This window comes from Hyaena hyaena, unplaced genomic scaffold (assembly GCF_003009895.1).
Source record: "Hyaena hyaena isolate Hyena2069 unplaced genomic scaffold, ASM300989v1 scaffold_174, whole genome shotgun sequence".
NCBI classification, from domain to species: domain Eukaryota; kingdom Metazoa; phylum Chordata; class Mammalia; order Carnivora; family Hyaenidae; genus Hyaena; species Hyaena hyaena.
The window spans coordinates 1,642,274-1,662,383 of NW_024080806.1; the positions used below are offsets into that span (position 1 = coordinate 1,642,274).

The following is a 20,110-nucleotide window of genomic DNA, read 5'->3' on the forward strand; positions in this document are numbered from 1 at the left end:
CCTGCTCACGCTGTCTCTCTCTCTCTCCTAGAAATAAATTAAAAAAAAAATATTTAAAAAGAATAAATAAATAAAGTGTGAAACACTTGCACGCACTTAATCAGCACATTTATAGTTTCACTTATTAGATTTTTAGAAAAATTACTTAGAGTACTTGCAAAAGTTGGTGGGACAGAGTCCTTAAAAGAAAACAGAATATATTAAATTTATCAATGCAATCTAAAATATTTAAGAACAGTCATCTAAGGTTGCAAAGCGGACCACAAATTCATATGTATTCCTTTTAAAAGTACTTATTTACATTTGCTAAACTTGGAAACCATAAGATTCTCAAGCTGATCTTAAAAGTTTAAGATATAATTAGGTTTTGGGGCGCCTGGGTGGCTTAGTCGGTTAAGCGTCCGACTTTCGCTCAGGTCATGATCTCGCGGTTCGTGGGTTCGAGCCCCGCGTCAGGCTCTGTGCTGACTGCCAGCTCAGAGCCTGGAGCCTATTTCAGAGTCTGTGTCTCCCTCTCTCTCTGACCCTCCCCTGCTCACGCTCTCTCTCTATCTCTCTCCTAGAAATAAATAAAAATATTAAAAAAAAAAAAGATATAATTAGGTTTTATATCTTGATTTTAGTAGACTGTTAATTTTTAAAAACAAAAGAAAACTCCTGAATGGTCTTTTCTGAGTGTGAGAATATGCACACACTCACACATATACAAATGTCTAGAACACCCCAAAAATTGCAGGAACTGAGAGGTTATTTAAGCATTTCACTAGTGCCCTCTGGTGTCCAGAGAGAGAAACAACACATGGACATAAAACTAGTAAGTCTAGTAAGAGGCTCTATGTAGGATACGCACATGCAAAAATATATGCATTTCACTAATAAGTATTTACTACAATATTTCCAATATAGCGAGAGATTTCACAGTGTATCGCAACTATCCCTAATCCTGGGGTGGGCGTAAAGGGACGCCCAAGAAGCTCCACAGAACATAAGAACTGGGTTTGAAGTAGGTATTACATCACACGGTCACAGAGGGAAAGGAGAAAGAGAGCAGTGGGAAGGAGGAAAGACAGAGGGGAGAGGAAAACATGTGCTGGGAAGCAGGGAGTGCTCCAGTTTGGATGGGACTGGACATTAGTGGGGCCGCGTGCAGGGATTCAGACTTCATGCCTCAGACAATGGGGATCACTAATGCTTTGAGCAAAGGGGCAAAATAATCCCAGCTGTGCTTCAGGATGTCGTCACAGAGTGGTGTGTGGGATGGGTGAGAAAGACAAAGAGACAGGCAGAAGAGACTCTGGACGCTACTGTGCTGGCTCTGGGAAGAGGGTATGATGGCCTGAGCCAGGACAGCTTCAGTGGGAAGAGGAGGAAGGCAATGGGTCCTGGAAACATTATAGAATTGATAGGACCCGGGCTGTGCAGAGAGCAAGAAGGCAGTCAGAAATGGCGGTGTTGTTTAGAACCTGGGAAGATGACGTAAAGAAACAAGACAGAGACCACAAAGGGAGGAGATTTCTTTTGAGGAAAATGGTAACGTTTTCTTGGAAGAAGTTAAATTTAAGTATGGGCAATACATCTGAGAAGATAAGTCCACGCAAGTAGCTGGAAGTTCCAGCATAAACCTCAAGAGGGAAGCACGCTTAGGGTTTTCAGTCACCCACATGGAGCTAATGTGGTTGTGGATGCGAAGACCAAGGGCCAGAGAAAGGACGAAGAGGCTCTCCATCGGGGCAGACAAGTGGAAGAGGAGCCCACAGAGACGCCAGATGGAGCAGGAGAACCAGCTAGGACCCCAGGAGCCAAAGGAAACATTTCAAAAGGAGTAACCAAACGCTTAGGGTAAAGACATCTGAAGAGTGAGAAGGTCTCTGTTTTGATAAATGAGGTATGATCGGTGATCTTCAAGATAAAGGGTTCGAGTAGAAAGGTGGGGGAGACACCTTAGAAATGCTGAGGAGTGAGCAGAAGATGGCATGCATGCACCATACGTATGTTCCTTTGGAAAGTTTGACAGAGTGGAAAGATGTGAGAGTCTGTTATGGGGGAAGTAGAATCTAGAAAAAGGGACTGATGTTTTGATTGAAGAGACCTGGACATACAAGTAAGGAAAAGAACAACAAATCAATGGAGAAAAAGAGATAGAATATACAAAGGAGACTGAAGGAGTGAGATCTTCTAGAAGAGAAGAGTCAAGAGGAGAAGGTACAAAAACGACCAGTGTCCTTGGAATGGAGAGCTACTCCTCTGGGATGGAAGACGATATATGCAGATTCAAAACAAGTTTAAGTGTACGAAGAGGAACAGAAGAAGCTAAAAACCAGATGGATGTGATTTCAATAAAGTAGGAAACAAGGTCATCTCCCAACACATCTCAATAATTTTGTGAGTACGTACTCTGTGCCCGGCCCTGTAGATACACAGATGAGTAAGAGAGTCCTTGCCTCAAGATCACATGTCCTGATCTCAGGTGATCTCACTCTTTGAGGAGGAAGAGGCAAATATCATTCCTTCTCAAACCCAGATCCACATCAAAAGAATTTCCAAGGGTAGGTCTTTTGCCAGAAGGAAAATGACCCCACATGGAAGTATGGTAACACAGGAAATGAAGAATACCAGACGGTAACTAGGAAGGTAATCTAGCAGACATCCAGCTTAAAACAGCAGCAATGGTCATCCGTGCTTTTTACGGTTTATAATACATATGGCGCTACAGGGTGCCTGGGGGGCTCAGTCGGTTGGGTGTCCGACTTTGGCTCAGGTCATGATCTCACGGTTTGTAGGTTCAAGCCCCTCGTTGGGCTCTGTGCTAGTGGCTTGGAGACTGGAGCCTGCTTCAGATTCTGTGTCTCCCTCTCTCTCTGCTCCTCCCCCACTCATGCTCTCTGTCTCAAAAATAAATAAATATTAAAAAATTTAAATACATATGGCACTACAATATAAGGCAACAATACATAGGCATGGGGATGCTGAGTGGAAGCATTCTATGGTTTTTTCATTGTCCAGGAAGTGGTGGAAACAAAATGCTAACAAGTCAAGTTCAAATGTTGTTTCCACTAAAAGAAATTAAAAAATGAATGTTTAATGAATTCATAGTAAGAAAACATGAATAAGACAAACACCTGGTAAATTGAATATTATGTATGGCATGTGGAGGCACACAGCATCACAGGTTAACCAAATCTTAGACTCACAAAATCTTGGAACTGGAAAGGACCTCGAGAAGTAACTGTATTCAAGATGGCGATTTTAAGATATGGAGAGGGATACACTTCAAAATCACATAGTTGTAACAATGCCATGACTTGAATCCATCTCTCCTAACAGATATTTCTTCCATGTTATGCCTTACATTTTTGATGATAAACTTTATTAAAAGAAACAATCTAGAGAGAAGTATTTGCATCTTGATGACTGCACCTTAGGAGGCCGAATCCTAAAACTCACAGGTATGTGGAATGTCCATTATATTTATGTCACCAAATGTCTTTATTTACTACTGAATAAGAGAGAGCATTTTAGGTACATAGGTTGCTTGAAGAACAGAGCCCCATATATTCGGATACGGTCACAGGGCCTTTCAAATACTGAAGGTTTTCTTCCACACTTGAATAAAGAGCCAGACAATCCACTGTGGGTCTATGTTGGATTCGGTGAAAGAGACGGCAGAGTAAACCGAATCACTCCTTTCTTTGTAGAAAAACTTATTTTTTTTTTCTTCTGAATCTTTGATCACAGCAAGTCAGAGACATAGGAACGAGAATCCTATTCCTTTCCCTGTTACGGTTCTGGGAGTCTTGGCACATCTTAGGATTAAGAGGCCCCAGGGTCCGAAGGGAGCTCTGGTATGAAGCTGAGCGGAGACTCAGCCCTTGGCAGGGGCTCTTGGAAGTAGAGTCCAAAGGGGATCCAGCCAAACGCTCAGAGACTTGAGGACTGAGCAAAACCCGACCGATGAGCTGGAAAACCGTATCCTGACAGACAGGCATGTCTTACAGTGTGTAGACATCATTCCCACCAATCTGTGCTCACTGGCCCCCGTGGTGGCCACGTGTGAGTGGAAAGCAGGTAAAATGGTACATCGTGTGACTGGAGCTCTTGAAGGCCACGTCCCGGGGCGGTGATATCAGTACCTAAAAGCAGCTACCAGGAGAGCAATAAAGGCGGAACGGCCATTCTGGGTCTTGACATATGCGAAGGAAGACGCTCGCATTGCAGTTTGGTAAATCTCTCAATACGACACTCAACTGCACGCCTTCAGCCGAGGCCTTAGCATCTATTACCCTCAGATTATCGACCTGAACCCAAAGCCCTGACCACGCTTTGGACCACGCCTGACCCCCAGGCCAGGCGAGGACACAGGGGGACTCGGGCCACAAGGTAAACACCACAGCTGAATGAGGGACCTGGACACTGTCTACCATCAGCTCAAGAGCAAGACCTTGTAGTGTCTACTTCACCTTACTTCCAACGATTAGTCAAATATCGTGGATTATACGAAAATAATTGATGGTTTTAATGCATTTATAACAAGTTCTTTTCCATTTTAACTTCTAACTGGTTTGAAACTGGGAAAACTTAATCAAAAAGTGGAATTCACTTTTGGCAACTTCAAACGCTTGGGTCACGCCCCCTCCAATCCCCAGGGCTTCTCATTCAGCAAGTCCGTAGCGAAGCTCTAGAATGTGCAGTTTCTTCCCCTAAACCTCTCAACTGCATCTGATGCAGGGCTCTGCTGGCCACACTTCGGGAATATCTCTTCAAGGAGATGAGAGCTCACTTTCACATCCTGACCCACAGGATCACAGATGCAAGTGTTTGAAAGACCCAAGAATATACTTGCTACTTGTTTCTTTGTATAAAAAGCAAACTGAGACGTTAAGGCCCACATTTGGAAGAAAGAAAAGAATGACACTGAAAATAATTCATTCTTTAATCAATGTACAAAATACAGACATGGGGGAAATAACATTAATAATTAACATGTGCTGTTTTACACCTCAGGAAAGGGAAAGCAAGAGCACTGACTTCAGGGGGTCATGGCCTTTTGTTGCAAAAGCCAAGAATAAAGCTTGGTTTCCATTATGAGGAAAGAAAGAAAGAAAGAAAGAAAGAAAGAAAGAAAGAAAGAAAGGAAGAAAAGAAGGAAAGAAAGAAACATAGACATAGTCCAGAAGCTCAAAGGACCCCAAACCTAAGAGGTAGCTGTGCTGAACTGCACTAGCAGCCAAGGAAATAAGAGCTCATTGTTGATACTGACCCATCTGATTTAGTGTGGAACTTCGGGTCTTGCTTGACTTGGCGTCCCGTTTCTTCCAATCAGGGGACGTCTACCCGCTAAGCACAGATAATGTCTTAGAAAGAAAGCGTTGCACTCAGAGCCTGCCTCCTCCCCAGCCACCTGGGCATCAGGGATTCTGCCCCGCTTCCTCATAATCCTTCTCCAGGGCCGCCAAGTCTTCTCTGGCCTCCAGGAACTCGCCCTCCTCCATGCCTTCCCGGATGTACCAATGCAAAAACGCCCTCTTGGCGTACATGAGGTCAAACTTGTGGTCCAGGCGGGCCCAGGCCTCCGCGACCGCCGTGGTGTTGCTCAGCATGCACACAGCCCGCTGGGCCTTGGCCAGGTCCCCTCCTGGCAGCACCATGGGTGGCTGGCTGTTGATGCCCACCTTGAAACCCGTTGGACACCAGTCTACAAACTGCACGGAGTTCCTCGACTTCATGGCTGCAATGGCAGCATTCACATCTTTAGGGACCACGTCCCCTCTGTAGAGTAGGCAGCAGGCCATGTACTTCCCCAGCCGAGGGTTGCACTTGACCAGCTGACTGGAGAAGTCAAAGCAAGCAGCGGTGAGGTCGGACACGGAGAGCTCCTCGTGGTAGGCGCTGGTGGCGGAGATGATAGGGGCAAAGGCTGTCATGGGGAAATGTATCCTTGGATAAGGTACTAGGTTGGTCTGGAATTCAACCAGGTCCACATTCAAGGGCCCTTGAAACCGGAGGGAAGCAGTAATGGAAGATACCACCTGACCCACCAGCCTATTAATGCTGGTGTAAGAGGGGCTCTCGACACCAAGTCTGTGGTGGCAGATGTCAAAGAGGGCCTCGTTGTCCACCATGAAGGTGCAGTCCGAGTGCTCCATGGTGGAGTGGGTGGTGAGGACGGAGTTGTAAGGTTCTACTACAGCCGTGGAGATCCTGGGGGCTGGATAGACCGAGAACTCCAGCTTCGTCTTCCTGCTATATTCAGCCGAGAGCTGCTCCATTAAGAGAGACGTGAATCCCGACCCAGTCCCTCCGCCAAAGCTCCGGAAAATCAAAAATCCCTGAAGCCCAGCGCAGTGCTCCGCCTGGGGAAGTAAAGGAGATGTGAGAATGTGCCAAATGAACCCAGAAATCCTGGGAGGGGACACAGCAAGCTCCCTCGAACAAACAAAACCTTCAGAAAGGACTGGTACCATTATTAACGCCACATAGAGCACATGCAAGTGTGTGGAGTAGGGATAGCGCTTTAGAATTTTACTGTAAGCAGAGCCTAAGTATCCAACTGTCGTTAGCTGCCCTCCACGAATTTATCTGCGTGTGATCTAAAGCCAGGTGTTTATCAGTCATGAAGACAAGAAAATGACTAGCAAAATACTGAAGCAGCAGATCCCTCCTGCTCCGCCAGCAGGTGAGGTACCTATCGCTTCTAGACCCAATCTGCTCTGCGGGTGTAAAAGGCATCGCGCCACTTAAGGCTTACGTCAAACACCAGAGTATGTCCTAGACCAAGGATTCTCCAGATGCAGGTCCTTAAAGTACTGACTGATGGTAACAGAGTAACTAATCTCCAGGTAGGATGTGCCTCCTGTTAACTGCATAGACAGTGGGATGCGAAGGAGCATGGCAAGTGTCCTGAGGCTTTAGAAGTCTGCGAAAACAAGATAAGCCGCCTGTTGGGCAGAAGCAAGAGCGCAGGACGGCTAATCATTAAGAAGGACGTCCTGCCACTCGTGACAGCGTGGATGGGCGTTAAGGTCATCATGCAAAGTGAGACAAGTCACACAGAAAGACAAATAGTGGAACATCCCATTTATATACATGGAATTTAAAAACGTCAAACTCACAGAAAGGGAAAGTAGAATAATGTCTGCCAGGGGCCGTGGGTGGGGGCAACGGGGAGACGATGGTTGCAGGGCAGAAACTTCCAGTTAGAAGAGGAAAGAGTTCCGGGGATCTAGCGGACAGCATGGTGTTTCTAGTCCGCAATACTGCCTTGTGCCCTGAAAGCTGCTAAGAGATGGGGTGCTCGGATGGCTCAGTCAGTTGAGCATCCGACTTTGGCTCAGGTCATGATCTCACAGTTCATGAGTTCCAGCCCCACGTCGGGCTCTGTGCTGACAGCTCAGAGCCCGGAGCCTGCGTCGGATTCCATTGTCTCCCTCTCTCTGTACCCCTCCCTGGTTCACGCTCTCTCTCACTCTCTCTCAAAAATAAAGAAACATTAACAAAAAATTAAAGTGAAAAAGAAAGTTGCTAAAAGAGTAGATCTTAAATGTTCTTACCACACACGTGCACACACACGTTAACCATATTGTAGCAATCGCTGTGCAATACAGGTGTAGCACATCATCACGCTGTACACCTTAAATTTACACAATGTTGGGTGTCAGAGCTCAATAAAGCAGTGGGGAAAAAATAAAACATTTACCCATAAATCTAAGAAATAAAAAAGAGCAGATGAGGCTATATCAAGTGTAAGGGTTTCTCTGGCCCTTCCAAAGCACAGTCAAAGCCAACGCCGGGCGGCTTCCCAGCTTTGAGCATCCGCAGGAGGCTCCAAGGGGAGAGGCTGGGTGCCGTGATGCCTGTGCTAGGAAATGGTCCCCTGGGAGGTGGAGCCCAGGCACCCAAGCACCCGTCTAGGGAGGAGGGAGCCACTTGCCAGCTTTCGGATCCTCTCCAGCACAAGGTGGATGATGCCCGCACCCACAGAGTAGCGGCCTCGGGCGTAGTTGTTTGCGGCGTCTTCCTTCCCGCTGATGAGCTGCTCTGGGGGGAAGAGTGAGCGCTGCTGGCCACCTCGGATCCCATCTGCAGGGGGAGAGGGGGTCAGCGCGCTCCCATCTGCAGGGGGAGAGGGGGCCAGCACGCTCCCATCTGCAGGGGGAGAGGGAGTCAGCACGCTCCGCTCCGTTCAACCGCCGGCCCCTGGCGAGTCCTTGCACGGCCGGGGACCCCGACCCCTCCATCCCCTGGTGTGGTAGACACATGGCTGGAAACTGCAGAATGGGCCTTCCTTAGTCTAGGGACGGGTATCATTATTCCCAGATAAACAGAAAGTATGTTCCCCCATCACACACCCTTCATCAGTCCCTTAGGGCTGCCGTGACAAATGACAACAAACTAGGTGGCTTCAGACGAGAGGAATTTGTGCTCTCATGGCTCAGCAAGTCCCACATCAGGGTGCTGGCAGCGCTGGTCCCTTCCGGAGGTCAGGGAGAGGCTGTTCCGTGCTGCTCTCCTGGCCTCTGGTGACCCCTGCCAGTTTGGGGAGCTTTTCAGCAGGTAGCTGCATGACCCCAGTACCTGCCAGTCACACACGCCCAGTCCCCTGCCCGTGTCCCCTCTTCTTCCCATAAGGACATAGACCGTGGGAGGTAGGGCAAACCCCCATCCAGTGTGACCCCATCTTAACTTAGCACAGCGGCAAAGACCTCATTTCTAAATGAAGTCAGATTCTGAGGTTCTAGGTAGACACAGATATTTGGGAGACACTATTCAAACCCATCAAACACCCTGGATCACGCTGGCATTTCAAGGCCAAGTACCTCTATCCACAAATAGCCAGCTGTGTGCCGACAAAGCAAGGAAAAGCATCCCAATCTACATTATTAGCAGTCTGCTATGAAAGAGGCGTTACAAAGAAGGTGTGGCCCACCCAAACGCTCACACAGCTCAAACGCAGTTAACATAAACACCTAAAACGGGGAAACTGAGGTTACAATACTGGCAATCTTCAGCACGACCAAGCGCAGCTCCTGCCTCATTTTGTTGCCTTTTAAAAACCTGGACAGCGTGAGGGAATACCAAGACACGTGTCTCCCAGGTCTGTGTCCCACTCCCCAAATTTAGAACTATCCACATAGCACGGTTCGTAAAGAATTAGGAGTTAGGAATCAGCGGTGGGGGAGGGCCAAGCAGGCTCTGGGAACGCTGGCCTGGTTACCGCGGGACACCGCAAGGTAGCAAGAGCGGGTGTCCAAGAGTCAGTTTCCTGCATTCACGTTCCCCTTCCCCACTCAGCCATGGGCCGGCCACTAGCAGCCCTAAGCCTCCATTATTGCATCTCACAAATGAGGTTATAACAAGACCTACCCTACAAGGATTAAGTGAGATCATGGGGCACAATGCACGGCCCAGAGGAAACCTTTATAAGCCATAATGATACAGGGGCGCCTGGGGGACTCAGTCGGTTGAGCTTCCAACTTTGGCTCAGGTCATGATCTTGCAGTTGACGTGTTCAAGACCTGCGTCGGGCTCTGTGCGGATAGCTCAGAGCCTGGAGCCTGCTTCAGATTCTGTGTCTCCCTCTCTCTCTGACCCTCCCGTGCTCATTCTCTGTCTCTCTCTGTCTCAAAAATAAATATAAAACCTTAAAAAAGTGTTTTTAAAATAATGATACAACTGGCTCATGACATGTATTTATGCAAATACCATATTGGTCTCATCACCAGATACCTATAGTTAGTCCCAGAAGATCACTGCCTAAGAGGAAACACACCCATTGTCTAAGAACAAGATGGCTCTCTCAATTCACCTTGCTCACCTGTAGATCACTATGAATTTCTAAAGCACGATTTTATGGTTTAAATACAAATAATATCTAAATAATTTCTAAATATTATCTAAGTATAATAAATACTTAAATTTACTAAAATTTATTTAAATGAGTTTTAACTAACATACCCACGCTAAAAACAAAAACACCCCAAGTTAAGGTTTTGAAAAGATACTTTTACAAACAAGATAGAAGTGGACATAAAATTCTGGGTGGACTCTTTGCTTTTCACTAAGCCCTAGGGCTGAATTCAGCCTACGAGGGGAATTTATGGCAATCTGGAAGCCTGGTTCTTCACGATAATGTCCAGCTAAGATTCTGAAGGTAGTTCCACAAATTTTTCCAGCAAAATCAACTTTTTCACAGATCAGCGCTTATAGCACGGCCATTGGTGCGCTTATAGCACAGCCATTGGTGAGCACACCCAAATCGTCCACTCACTTCCTGGCACATTTTCCCACTTTGCTCAGAGACAGGAGTATCTGGCCCAGTGTCTTTACCTAACCAGCATCCTTAGGGAGTTCAGTGGTTTTTAAACAGGATTATTTGACATCCCTTGCTTTCTTCCTTCCAATGCTGTTCGGCCCCACTCCACTTGAAAACACTCACAACGGTCTCCCCACAAATTTTAAAGTTGCAAAAGCCTTTCTCTAACCACACCACCTTACTTCTCCCACCTGGCCCATGGCCCAGCCCGATGGTCTTTCTTTTTTTTTTTTTTTAATGTTTTATTTATTTCTGAGAGAGAGAGAGAGAGAGAGAGAGAGAGAGACAGCGTGAGCAGGGGAGGGTCAGAGAGGGAGACACAGAATCCGAACCAGGCTCCAGGCTCTGAGCTGGCTGTCAGCACAGAGCCCGACGCGGGGCTCGAACCCACGAACCGTGAGATCATGACTTGAGCTAAAGTCCGACGCTTAACCGACTGAGCCACCCAGGCGCCCCCCGATGGTCTTTCTGTACCATGGCCCGCCTACTCACTCAACCCCAAGTTCCGCCGCACGGAACTCCTGTGTAATGTGTATGTTCCTCCACGCCTCTGGGAGTCTGCCAATGCTGTTCCCTCAGGAGAAGACGTGGGACGGCCCTTCCTCAGGGATACCTCTTCATCTTGCAGACATTTCTATGGTTACTAGGTCGTATCGTACAACACTGACATTTTTTATGTAAAAATAATCAACCACCGGCAATTTTATATGTTTCAGCTTAACACATGTGTTAGTATTGCTACCACCATTTACATTTTCTTCTCCACTAGCTTATACTGTTTTGTTGTTGTTGCTGCTAAAAGAGAATGGCTTTTCTTAGTACACAAATCTGAGGTCAAACCCAGTTCTACCCTCAACAGCTCAATGATCTAAGGCAAGTTCCATCCTGCCCGAGACTGGGCTGCTTCATCTATTAACGGAGGATAACAAGGTTTCCTGACAGAATACCGTTACGGGAGAATACCCATGCAGTTCCTCACTACTAACTAGTACTGCTATGGACCGAATACTCGTGTCTCCCCAAGATCTATCTTAAATGGATGCTGAAGGCCTCACCCGCAGCGTGATGGTGTTAGGGGTTGACTGGGTCATCAGGGTATAGCTCTCATGAATGGGGTGAGTGCCCTTGTAAGAGGACAGAGAGCTGATCTCTCGCTCTGCTATGTGAGGGCATGGCGAGAAGGTGGCCGTCTGCAAAGCCGGAAGGCAGCTCGCATCAGACACCGACCACGCTGCCACCCGGATCTTGAACTTCCAGCCTCCACAACAGTGAGAAACAAATTTCCACTGTTTCAGCCCCTAGTCTATGGTATTTTGTTAAAGCTGCCTGAGCTCACTGGGACAGCAGCAGGGAAGGGGTCAACATTCCTTCATCTGTCTACTCCCATCCTTGGGTGATGGATGAATGTTCGTTGAATTATGCTAAATTCTTTCTCACCACGACCTTGAGCTCCCGGTACTTTCCTTTCCCACCCCTCCTCCCTTCGTGTTATTTTCACCGATCTGCTCACACAGCCTGGCCCTGGGACGGGTGAGGAGAGCCGGAGGCTTGCCGCCAGCCCCAAATCCCTCCTCGCCTGGTCCCCACCTCACGGGCACCATCCACCCCAGCTTTGCTCTCGGCCCCTCCAGACTCACATCTGGCACACTCCTCACATGTCGCTTGACCCTCTGTCCCCCTCTCCAAATGTGTCTTAAACCTCTGCTCCTGTCTCCAAGGTCTCACCGCTCCATTATTCCAATCATAGAACTCCTCAATGAGCACCTTCCTCCTTGATGCAAAATCCTCGGTCTCTGCCCCAGAGAAGAGAGGGAAGGAGGAGAACAGCCCACCCTCTCAGTCATGGGGCCCCTCACCCACTCTGAACCCTCCCTTCCTCCCTCCCTCCCCTCTCTCCTTTATTCTGCCTACAAATATCTTCGGTAGAATTCTGTTCCACAAACATAACTAAACTCACCTTTCCTTTACTCGAAACCATTCAGGCTTGTTTTGAACAAGATCAGCCACTGTGACAGCTTTTTAGTATTACCTCTACCTGCAGACACTTCAAATTCCTCACACCCAAAACTAGGTCCCCCTCTGCTATCTCATTTCTCAAATCCCATTATTGAAACAGTGAAATCTGGGTGACACCTCTGAATTCTCTCAACAGCATCCATCAGCATGTAATCCATTCCTGCTTCTTTTTGAATTTTCTTAAAGTTTATTTACTTATTTTAAGAGAGAGAAAGAACATAAGCAGGGGAGACGCAGAAAGAAAGAATCCCGAGCAGGCTCTGTGCTGTCAGCACAGAGTCTGACACGGGGCTCAAACCCATGAACCCATGAGACCATGACCTGAGCTGAGATCAAGAGTCAGATGCTTAACTAACTGAGCCACCCAGGTGTCCCAATCCACGACTGTTTCAGATATCTCTCAAATTGGTGTTCTCTTCTCCATTCCAGTCCGTACATCACAAAAATCTCATAACTGTCTCCAGTCTACTTGGAGATCAGTACCTGACACATAGCAGGAGCTTAAGAAATATTGAATACATGAATGAATAAATCTGTGATTAATTATTACTGAAGTATAGTTCTAAATCTGCCTTTCCCCTGCTCTAAATCTTTTTATTTCCAATCAGATTCACACCACACATACTATTCAAGGAAATTTCAGTCTGCCTCCCTCCTAAGCCTTCGGTGACTCTGCTATATCAACATCCTCCCCATTTTCAAGCGGAAACAATATTCACAGGGGTCTGAATGTGTCTTTGCTCGTGCTTTCCATTCTCTTTCCCCTGTGAACTGTTAGAAGCCTCTTACCCAGTCTTTAGGACTCAGACAATCACCTTGTCCATCAAGTCTTTTCTGATCTCTTCCAGAGAGGTAAGGCTCTTGCCCTACTTCCTGCAGATCACTCTCTCTGCAAGGCCTTCCTTGACATTCCTTTGGAAAAAACACCTCCTACCACTTGGACGACATTCCCTACCTCTATGGTTCTGCTTTATTTTTCTCCATCTACTGACCAGCATCTGCACCGCAGGTGACTGTAGGCTCCCTGAAGACTAAGATTACATACAGCCCCCATGTCAAGAACAGTGCCTCACACACACGAGGCTCTCTTATTTGCTCAATACAACAAGGCAAATCAGCGCCTTCTCCTACCACCTGGAGCTTATGCCTCTTTGTCTGGGCCAGCTCCGGATCCACACAACTGCCCTCTCTCTGTGCTGCATTCTAGAGGAGTGGGGGATTTCTCCCTGCCTCCTCGCTCTTCCTGGACCTGCTCAGGTCTTACACCTCCAACTTGCCCAGCATCTTTGGATTGGCATAAGTTAAAACACCTGCTACAATATTCACACTCCTGAGATGTGGCCTCTCATGTTGCTTCTTTACCAAAGCCCTCTGGGGACATATTCCACTCTGCCCAGGTTTCGGGGATACGAGACAGAAACCGAAGCTCATAGGTGCAAACTCCTATTTGTCAGAAACAAAAACTCAAGATATTGTCTTCGGGCACTGATAACTCCAAGTCCAGATACAACATGACTGCCTCCCTTTGCCTCCAGACTGGGCTCCCCTGTTCGTGAAGCCACCACTATTTCCTTATTTTTAATTCCTTCACATCTAGCAAATACTGGATCTCTCTAGAGGCATCTTGGCTCCAGCAGTTCTCCTCTCCTTATAGAAACACTTCCCACCTTCTCCTTCCCACGGCCACCAATCACCATTTGTTTGATACTTGACATTGTTCTGATTGGGAAACAAACTCTAATCCGGTGCATACAGACTGTGTTTTCCAAAGATGGCCACAAGATTATTGCTCATCTCACGTGTGCTTCTCGAACCTCGCTCTTTCCGCATCAGGAGGGTCTGCATTCCCTTCCTGGGTGGGTCTCTGTAACTGCCCTGATGCATGGAACAACAGCAGTTAAACACTCTCCTAAGACTGGATTACTAGGCTGCCGTGGACTCCAGCCCTGTGCCCACGGGGCGCTTGCTGGTAGAACTGTGCTGTGAGGAAGCCCCGGCTGCCCGCGGAGAGGCCCGTGGCCCCACAGCCCCGGCCCAGCTCTTAGCCGACAGCCAGCACCAACTCGCCGGCCGTGTGGGTGAACCACTTCCCAAGTGGCTTCTCCAGCTGCCACTTGAGGCTTCTCGGGACACCATGTGGAGCAGAGAGGAGCGCTCCCCTCTGAGCGCCTCCAGCTGCAGATCACGGACAAGGTAGCGAGCGGTGTTGTTGTAAATCACTACGTTCGGCGGCGGTTTATTGACCAGCAGCAAAGAACTGACGTGTAACACCAAACCCAAATGCACCCTCTTCTCCAGCCTGTCCAGGTCAGGAAGGTGCCTTCCTTCCCCGGCACTTCTGTAGACCCGTTTCCAGCGTCTGCAAAATCTCCCATTAACAATCATAACATTGTACTGATTTCCCCCCACAATTAGAAGATGTATTTGGCTCCTTACCTCTGTGGACTCACGTTCAGGAAATGTCAAATTTCAGATTCTTTGTCAGAAGCTTCTAGCAACTGGCCTTCCAATCCAGGAAAAGATCTAATCTTCTGTTACAACAGATGTGTGTGGAGGAACTCACAAAGTTTGGGTTTGTGTCATCACACAGAAAAAGAAGGCGAAGCTAGAATTCTCTTAGGTATGTTTCATGCTGATCACCTTACATGCTCATGAGTGACCTTCTAAATTTAAAAAGGGTCCCTTGATCCTGTTCAGATAGATTCAGTGTAATCTGACTGGTACTGGATGTGCCTGCTGGGGTTGTGGACCTGGTTAAGCACACTGGAAAGCAAGCCTTACATTACCTATCACAGTCGGCTCCAGGTCCATGAATAATGCTCTGGGCACGTGCTTTCCAGCTCTCGTCTCCCTGAAGAAGGTATTGGAAGACACGTCCATATGCTCCATTTTAGCATTCTCCACCTGATCCTTTTCACTGTTGAGAGCAATGCCATCTGGCTGGATTCCATGTTCCAGGCAGTAGAGTTCCCAGCAAGCATCCCCAATCTGGATGCCAGCTTGGCCAATGTGGATGGAAAGGCACTCCCTCTGAAATAAGCCATTAGAGCAAAGTTCAGTGAGAACGAAGCATGCCTTCTTAGGTAACATGAGCTATGTCGCTCAGTTATTCTGCTCACAATCGGCAGAAACCAAGCTAGCTGAGGCCAACGGGAGAAATGTATTACAAAGCTAATTGAAAGTATCTCGTGGAAAGCAAACACCAGGGCGCAGGTAAGCTGTAGGAACCACTGAACCGAGGACTCCAATTTCACCAAAAGGCTTCTTTCAACAATGTAATTTAAGTACCTATGTGCAACGGGGCTAAGAGTGAGGTAAGACTATGCACATATTAAGTACTATATATGCATGAAATCAAGCTGCCTCGCCCAGAAAAATATTAGCTAGTTACTAGAAAGGAATAAACCCTGCCCCCTCAAAAATCCATTTATAACCTTGACACACATTAAGACCTACTGCACTGTAAAGTACTACCTTTCCATATCTTGAGATTTTATATTCACTATTCATATGTGCTCTGAATAAGGAAGGATGTTCTAAGCATAAAAGTAGTGAAAAATTTACCAAGGAAACTTACACATAAGGGATTTAATAACCCCAAAATGTGAAGACTCAATACTATAATAAACAAACAAAAATGTTGATGTGTATAAAAAGTGATTTATTAAGGGTCATATTAAGGGTCATAGATAAGGCAATTTTATATACATTAATTAAAAAAAAACACTTGAGGGGCACCTGGCTCACTCAGTCGGTAGAGCACGTGACTCTTAATCTTGGGGTTGTGAGTTTGAGCCTCACGTTGAGTGTAGCGATTACTTTAAAATGCAATCTTTTTTTTCTAGCATCCAGTAGTTTATTTTTATTTGTATTTATTTATTTTAATTCTCTTTTCTTTTTTAATTTGAGAGAGAGTACAAGCACAAATGGGGAAGAGGGCAGTAGGGAAGAGAGAGAATCCCAAGCAGGCTCCACATCCAGCACAGAGCCCAATGTAGAGCTCGATCTAACGACCCTGGGATCATGACCTGAGCCAAAATCAAGAGTCAGATGTTCAACCAATTGAGCCACCCTGCTGCACCCACCTCCAAAATAAAATCTTTAGCGTTTTTTTCTTTCTTTCTTTCTTTCTTTCTTTCTTTCTTTCTTTCTTTCTTTCTTTCTTTCTTTCTTTCTCTAGTTCTTTCTTCCTTTTTATTGAGAGATAGAGAGAGACAAAGCATGAGCATGGAAGGGGCAGAGAGAGGGGGAGACACAGAATGGGACAAAATAAAATCTTTAAAAAAAGAAAACCACTTGTGATACCTAGTAGATAAATAGGCAAATAACATACGTAGGTGAATTCTTAAGAAAAGAGTCTCAAATACAAAGATTTAGGCACACTGGCACTCACAGTATTATTCATAAGAGTGAAAATCAAGAACCAGTCTACATTCATGTATCTTCAGGTATTTAAGAAAGGGTTATGTAACCCTTGTATATTTACCAAAAAAAAACTTTATCACGTGAGAAATGCTTATAATAAATTATTAAATAAAAAGGTATGTAAGTCATATAGTTGTATGCGAGGTATGATATCAAATACATTAAAAATAAGCATAGAAAAATATTTCTTAAGTCTTTTATTCATTTATTTTGAGAGAAAGAGAGAGTGCAGGTGGGGGAAGGGCAGAGATAGAGGAAGAATCCCAAGTAGGATCTGCACCGACAGCACAGAGCCCCGAGCCGGGGCTCGAACCCACAAATCGTTAGATCATGACCTGAGCCAAAATCAAGAGTCGAACACTTAACTGACTGAGAAACGCAGATACCCCAAAAAAGATCTTTAAAAATGCGCTTCAAAGCATTAAATATTAACGGCAGTTGTGTCTGGACAGCGATTATTTTTCTTGTGTAAAGTCGACTGTTTTCTATCACCCTCATCAGCCTCCACTCCATCATCCTACTTTTAAATCACCATTCACATCTTGTTCTTAAAGGCCAACAACTTTCTTGGTAATTTACACAGACACGAATATTTACTCTTCTAAGAGAAGGAAAGCCAAAGTTAAATCCTGAAAACCAAAAGGACAGCAATTGCGGATTTGCACGTTGTCGGGTTTCGGTGGCTAGCGGGCAGGGACAGGTCTATGCAGGGCGTGCTCATGGGGTAAGAAGCCTGTTTTCTGCATCACTGGGGCCTTTGCAGCTGTTTGCCTGATGAGCTGGTAGGCGGCCCTGCCCCTGTCCAGGCTGCTCCTTCCCCGGACAGTGTCTGAGACTCAACAACAAAAAGACCACTCAGTCCAGGGAGGGAGGGAGCTCAGGCTGGTCACAGTCCTGCAGTCAGGCTCGGACTCTGTTCCCGCCCCCGTCGTATCAAGCCCGTGTACTTTGTCTCCTTGATTCACAAGTTCTGACACTGCCCTCTTTGCTTTACGAGGAATTCAAGTTCACTGCTTGAGGACAACTTCCCCCTTGTTTTTTCTCTGTGCAGCTTTCGGTCTCTCATGACAAAGGCTGTGAGTTCAATTTAGAAAGCACCTCAGTAGGGGCGCCTGGGTGGCTCAGTTGGTTAAGCATCTGACTTTGGCTCAGGTCACGATCTCATGGTTCCTTTGTGAGTTTGAGCCCTGCGTCGGGCTTTCTGCTGACAGCTCAGAGCCCGGACCCTGCTTCAGATCCTGCGTCTCCCTCTCTCTGCTCCTCCCCCATGTTTGTGCACCCTCGTGCTCTCTGTCTCAAAAATAAACATTAAAAAATAAAGCACCTTGCTCAGTACCAACCAATATTCCCACCTCTGTCCGGAACCTAAAAATCAAATAACATGTTCCATCATAAACTGGCTTCTAAGACTCTTGTCTACAAAACACAGCCTCATCCTTCCCGCACCGGCTGGGCTGCAAATGATCTCTGCACATCAGCTACTGTAACCAGATCAAAACTCCCTAGATTTAGGTAACAGGGTCTTCACAGGGTTTGTTACCCAAGTGATTCAGACACAGGCATGGTAATGTCCGTTTTGGACTTGCCAGGAATCCTCGGCCCAAGAAGGACCACTCAAGACATAACTGTCCCAGAGTACCGAAGGCTAGCCTCACCTTGCGCTTGTCGTAGCCTTCCCTCCTCTCGGAGCTACCTGTCAAATCTCAGTCACCCTATAAGACAAGACTGTAAACTGTCCACCGAATACCTATACTGGTAAGTCACTGCACATTCGTAAATGCTGCTACCGTGGCTATCTGAATTACTAGGAAGGCATGATTTTCTAATTCACTTTTTATTTTGAGATAAAGAGAAGTTGTAGATTCATACATGGTAAGAAACCATAAAGATCTTGTGTACCCCTTACTCATTTTCCCCAGCAGAAATATCTTGCAAGACTATATATATAGTACAATATCACACCCAGAATATCGAAAGTAATTCAGTCAAGACACAGAATGTTTCTGGGACCACAGAGAGCCCTTATGTAGGAAGTCATAATTTCTAAGGACAAAAGAGCTTGAACATCCTTAAAATGTTGGAAAGAGAGGCCAAGGGGATGAGAACATCAAAGATGAAAAAGCAGTATGAAAGGCTGCTTCCATTTGAAAATTCAAAATTCTAATATACAAAAAATTACTGAGACTGGCACCTAAGATGCTAAAAGGGCAGTGGATCTTAAAAGATGATCCCCAGACAGGAACTATTGTAAGCAACCAGGTTCACAGTAGTCCCCCGAGAACTAAGCTCAAGAGAGGACCAGGAGATGTCCATGCACTTTACCCGGCCACGCGTTTATGAGCTTAGCAACGGTGACCTGGGTCTGAAGTCCCCAGAAGCTCTACAGGCATACCTAAAAGTGAAGCAATCTGATTTCTAAGAAAAGCCAGCAGGCCAGGTCTAAACGGCAGGAGAGAGGGCTTCCTGCTTCTGTACTTCAATTAAGAGCAGTGAACAGGGACGCCTGGGTGGCTCAGTCAGTTAAACGTTCAACTTCAGCTCAGGTCATGATCTCACAGCTCATGAGTTCAGGCCCGCATCCGGCTCTGTCCTGACAGCTCCAAGCCTGGAGCCTGCTTCAGATTCTGTCTCTAGCTCTCTCTGCCCCTCCCTCTCCCTCTCAAAATATAAACATTAAAAATTTTTTTAAAAAGCAGTGAACAACTGCAAATCAACTAAGCTTCTCCTAAAAGCTGCAAAACTACAGGTGCAGGGGATGAGAGCTTATCCAAATCTGCCTCAAACACAGTTATTGAAAGAAACAAATGGCCTCCTTAAAAATCTCTTCTTTTGTATTAAGAATTGATGGTTCGGTAGGAAAGTGGGCCATATACAATGGGTAAAATTTGCTACCACACCAAAGCGACCGTGATAACAAGGTAGGGGGCCACAGCCACTTACCATGCTGCTCTGGAGGTGCCCCCACTGGCCCGCGGTAATGACAGAGCCGCAAGCCCAGGCGGACTTTATCACAGGGCAGGAAATGACTCCACCTGAGGGCTGAGACACCTGCTTCTCTTAAAGGAGTCCAGCTTCCCCTCAGTTTTTCTGTTCTCTTTTCTCAAAGGGGCTGTGCGGGACCTGAACACTCTGGAAGAGTCTGTCCACAACTACAGAGGACTTAGTTGGAGCTTACCCAGATTTGCTTCCAACGCAAACTTATTTTTGTTCAAAATAACAAATGTCTGGGACGCCTGGGTGGCTCAGTCGGTCAAGCGTCCGACTTCGGCTCAGGTCATGATCTCACAGTTCGTGGGTTCGAGCCCTGTGTCAGGCTCTGTGCTGACAGCTAGCTCAGAGCCTGGGGCCTGTTTCGGTTTC

General features: G+C 46.6%; 1 protein-coding gene across 2 annotated transcripts; it reads right to left on the reverse strand.

Annotated features, from left to right (window-relative positions):
* Positions 1 to 4,911: 4,911 nt before the first annotated feature.
* TUBAL3 (tubulin alpha like 3) lies at positions 4,912 to 19,749 on the reverse strand. 2 transcript variants are annotated; one of them, XM_039240353.1, is made up of 4 exons: positions 19,691 to 19,749; positions 15,112 to 15,355; positions 7,928 to 8,076; positions 4,912 to 6,350 (listed from the first exon to the last, which is right to left on the reverse strand). In XM_039240353.1, the coding sequence occupies exons 1-4, from the start codon at positions 19,691 to 19,693 to the stop codon at positions 5,406 to 5,408; spliced, it is 1,341 nt and encodes a 446-aa protein (XP_039096284.1). In that variant the 5' UTR covers positions 19,694 to 19,749; the 3' UTR covers positions 4,912 to 5,405. The 2 variants fall into 2 exon arrangements, with proteins under 2 accessions (XP_039096284.1, XP_039096285.1); XM_039240354.1 differs by lacking the exon at positions 19,691 to 19,749 and adding an exon at positions 17,348 to 17,367.
* Positions 19,750 to 20,110: the final 361 nt, after the last annotated feature.

What these genes read in the sequence shown, in the direction of transcription:
- TUBAL3 (XM_039240353.1), bottom strand. An exon ending in CCTGGAGCCGACTGTGATAG is followed by an intron (nt 8,077 to 15,111) that starts GTAATGTAAGGC and finishes CTCCCCCTGCAG; the next exon opens with ATGGGATCCGAGGTGGCCAG. An exon ending in TGGAGAGGATCCGAAAGCTG is followed by an intron (nt 6,351 to 7,927) that starts GCAAGTGGCTCC and finishes TTACTTCCCCAG; the next exon opens with GCGGAGCACTGCGCTGGGCT.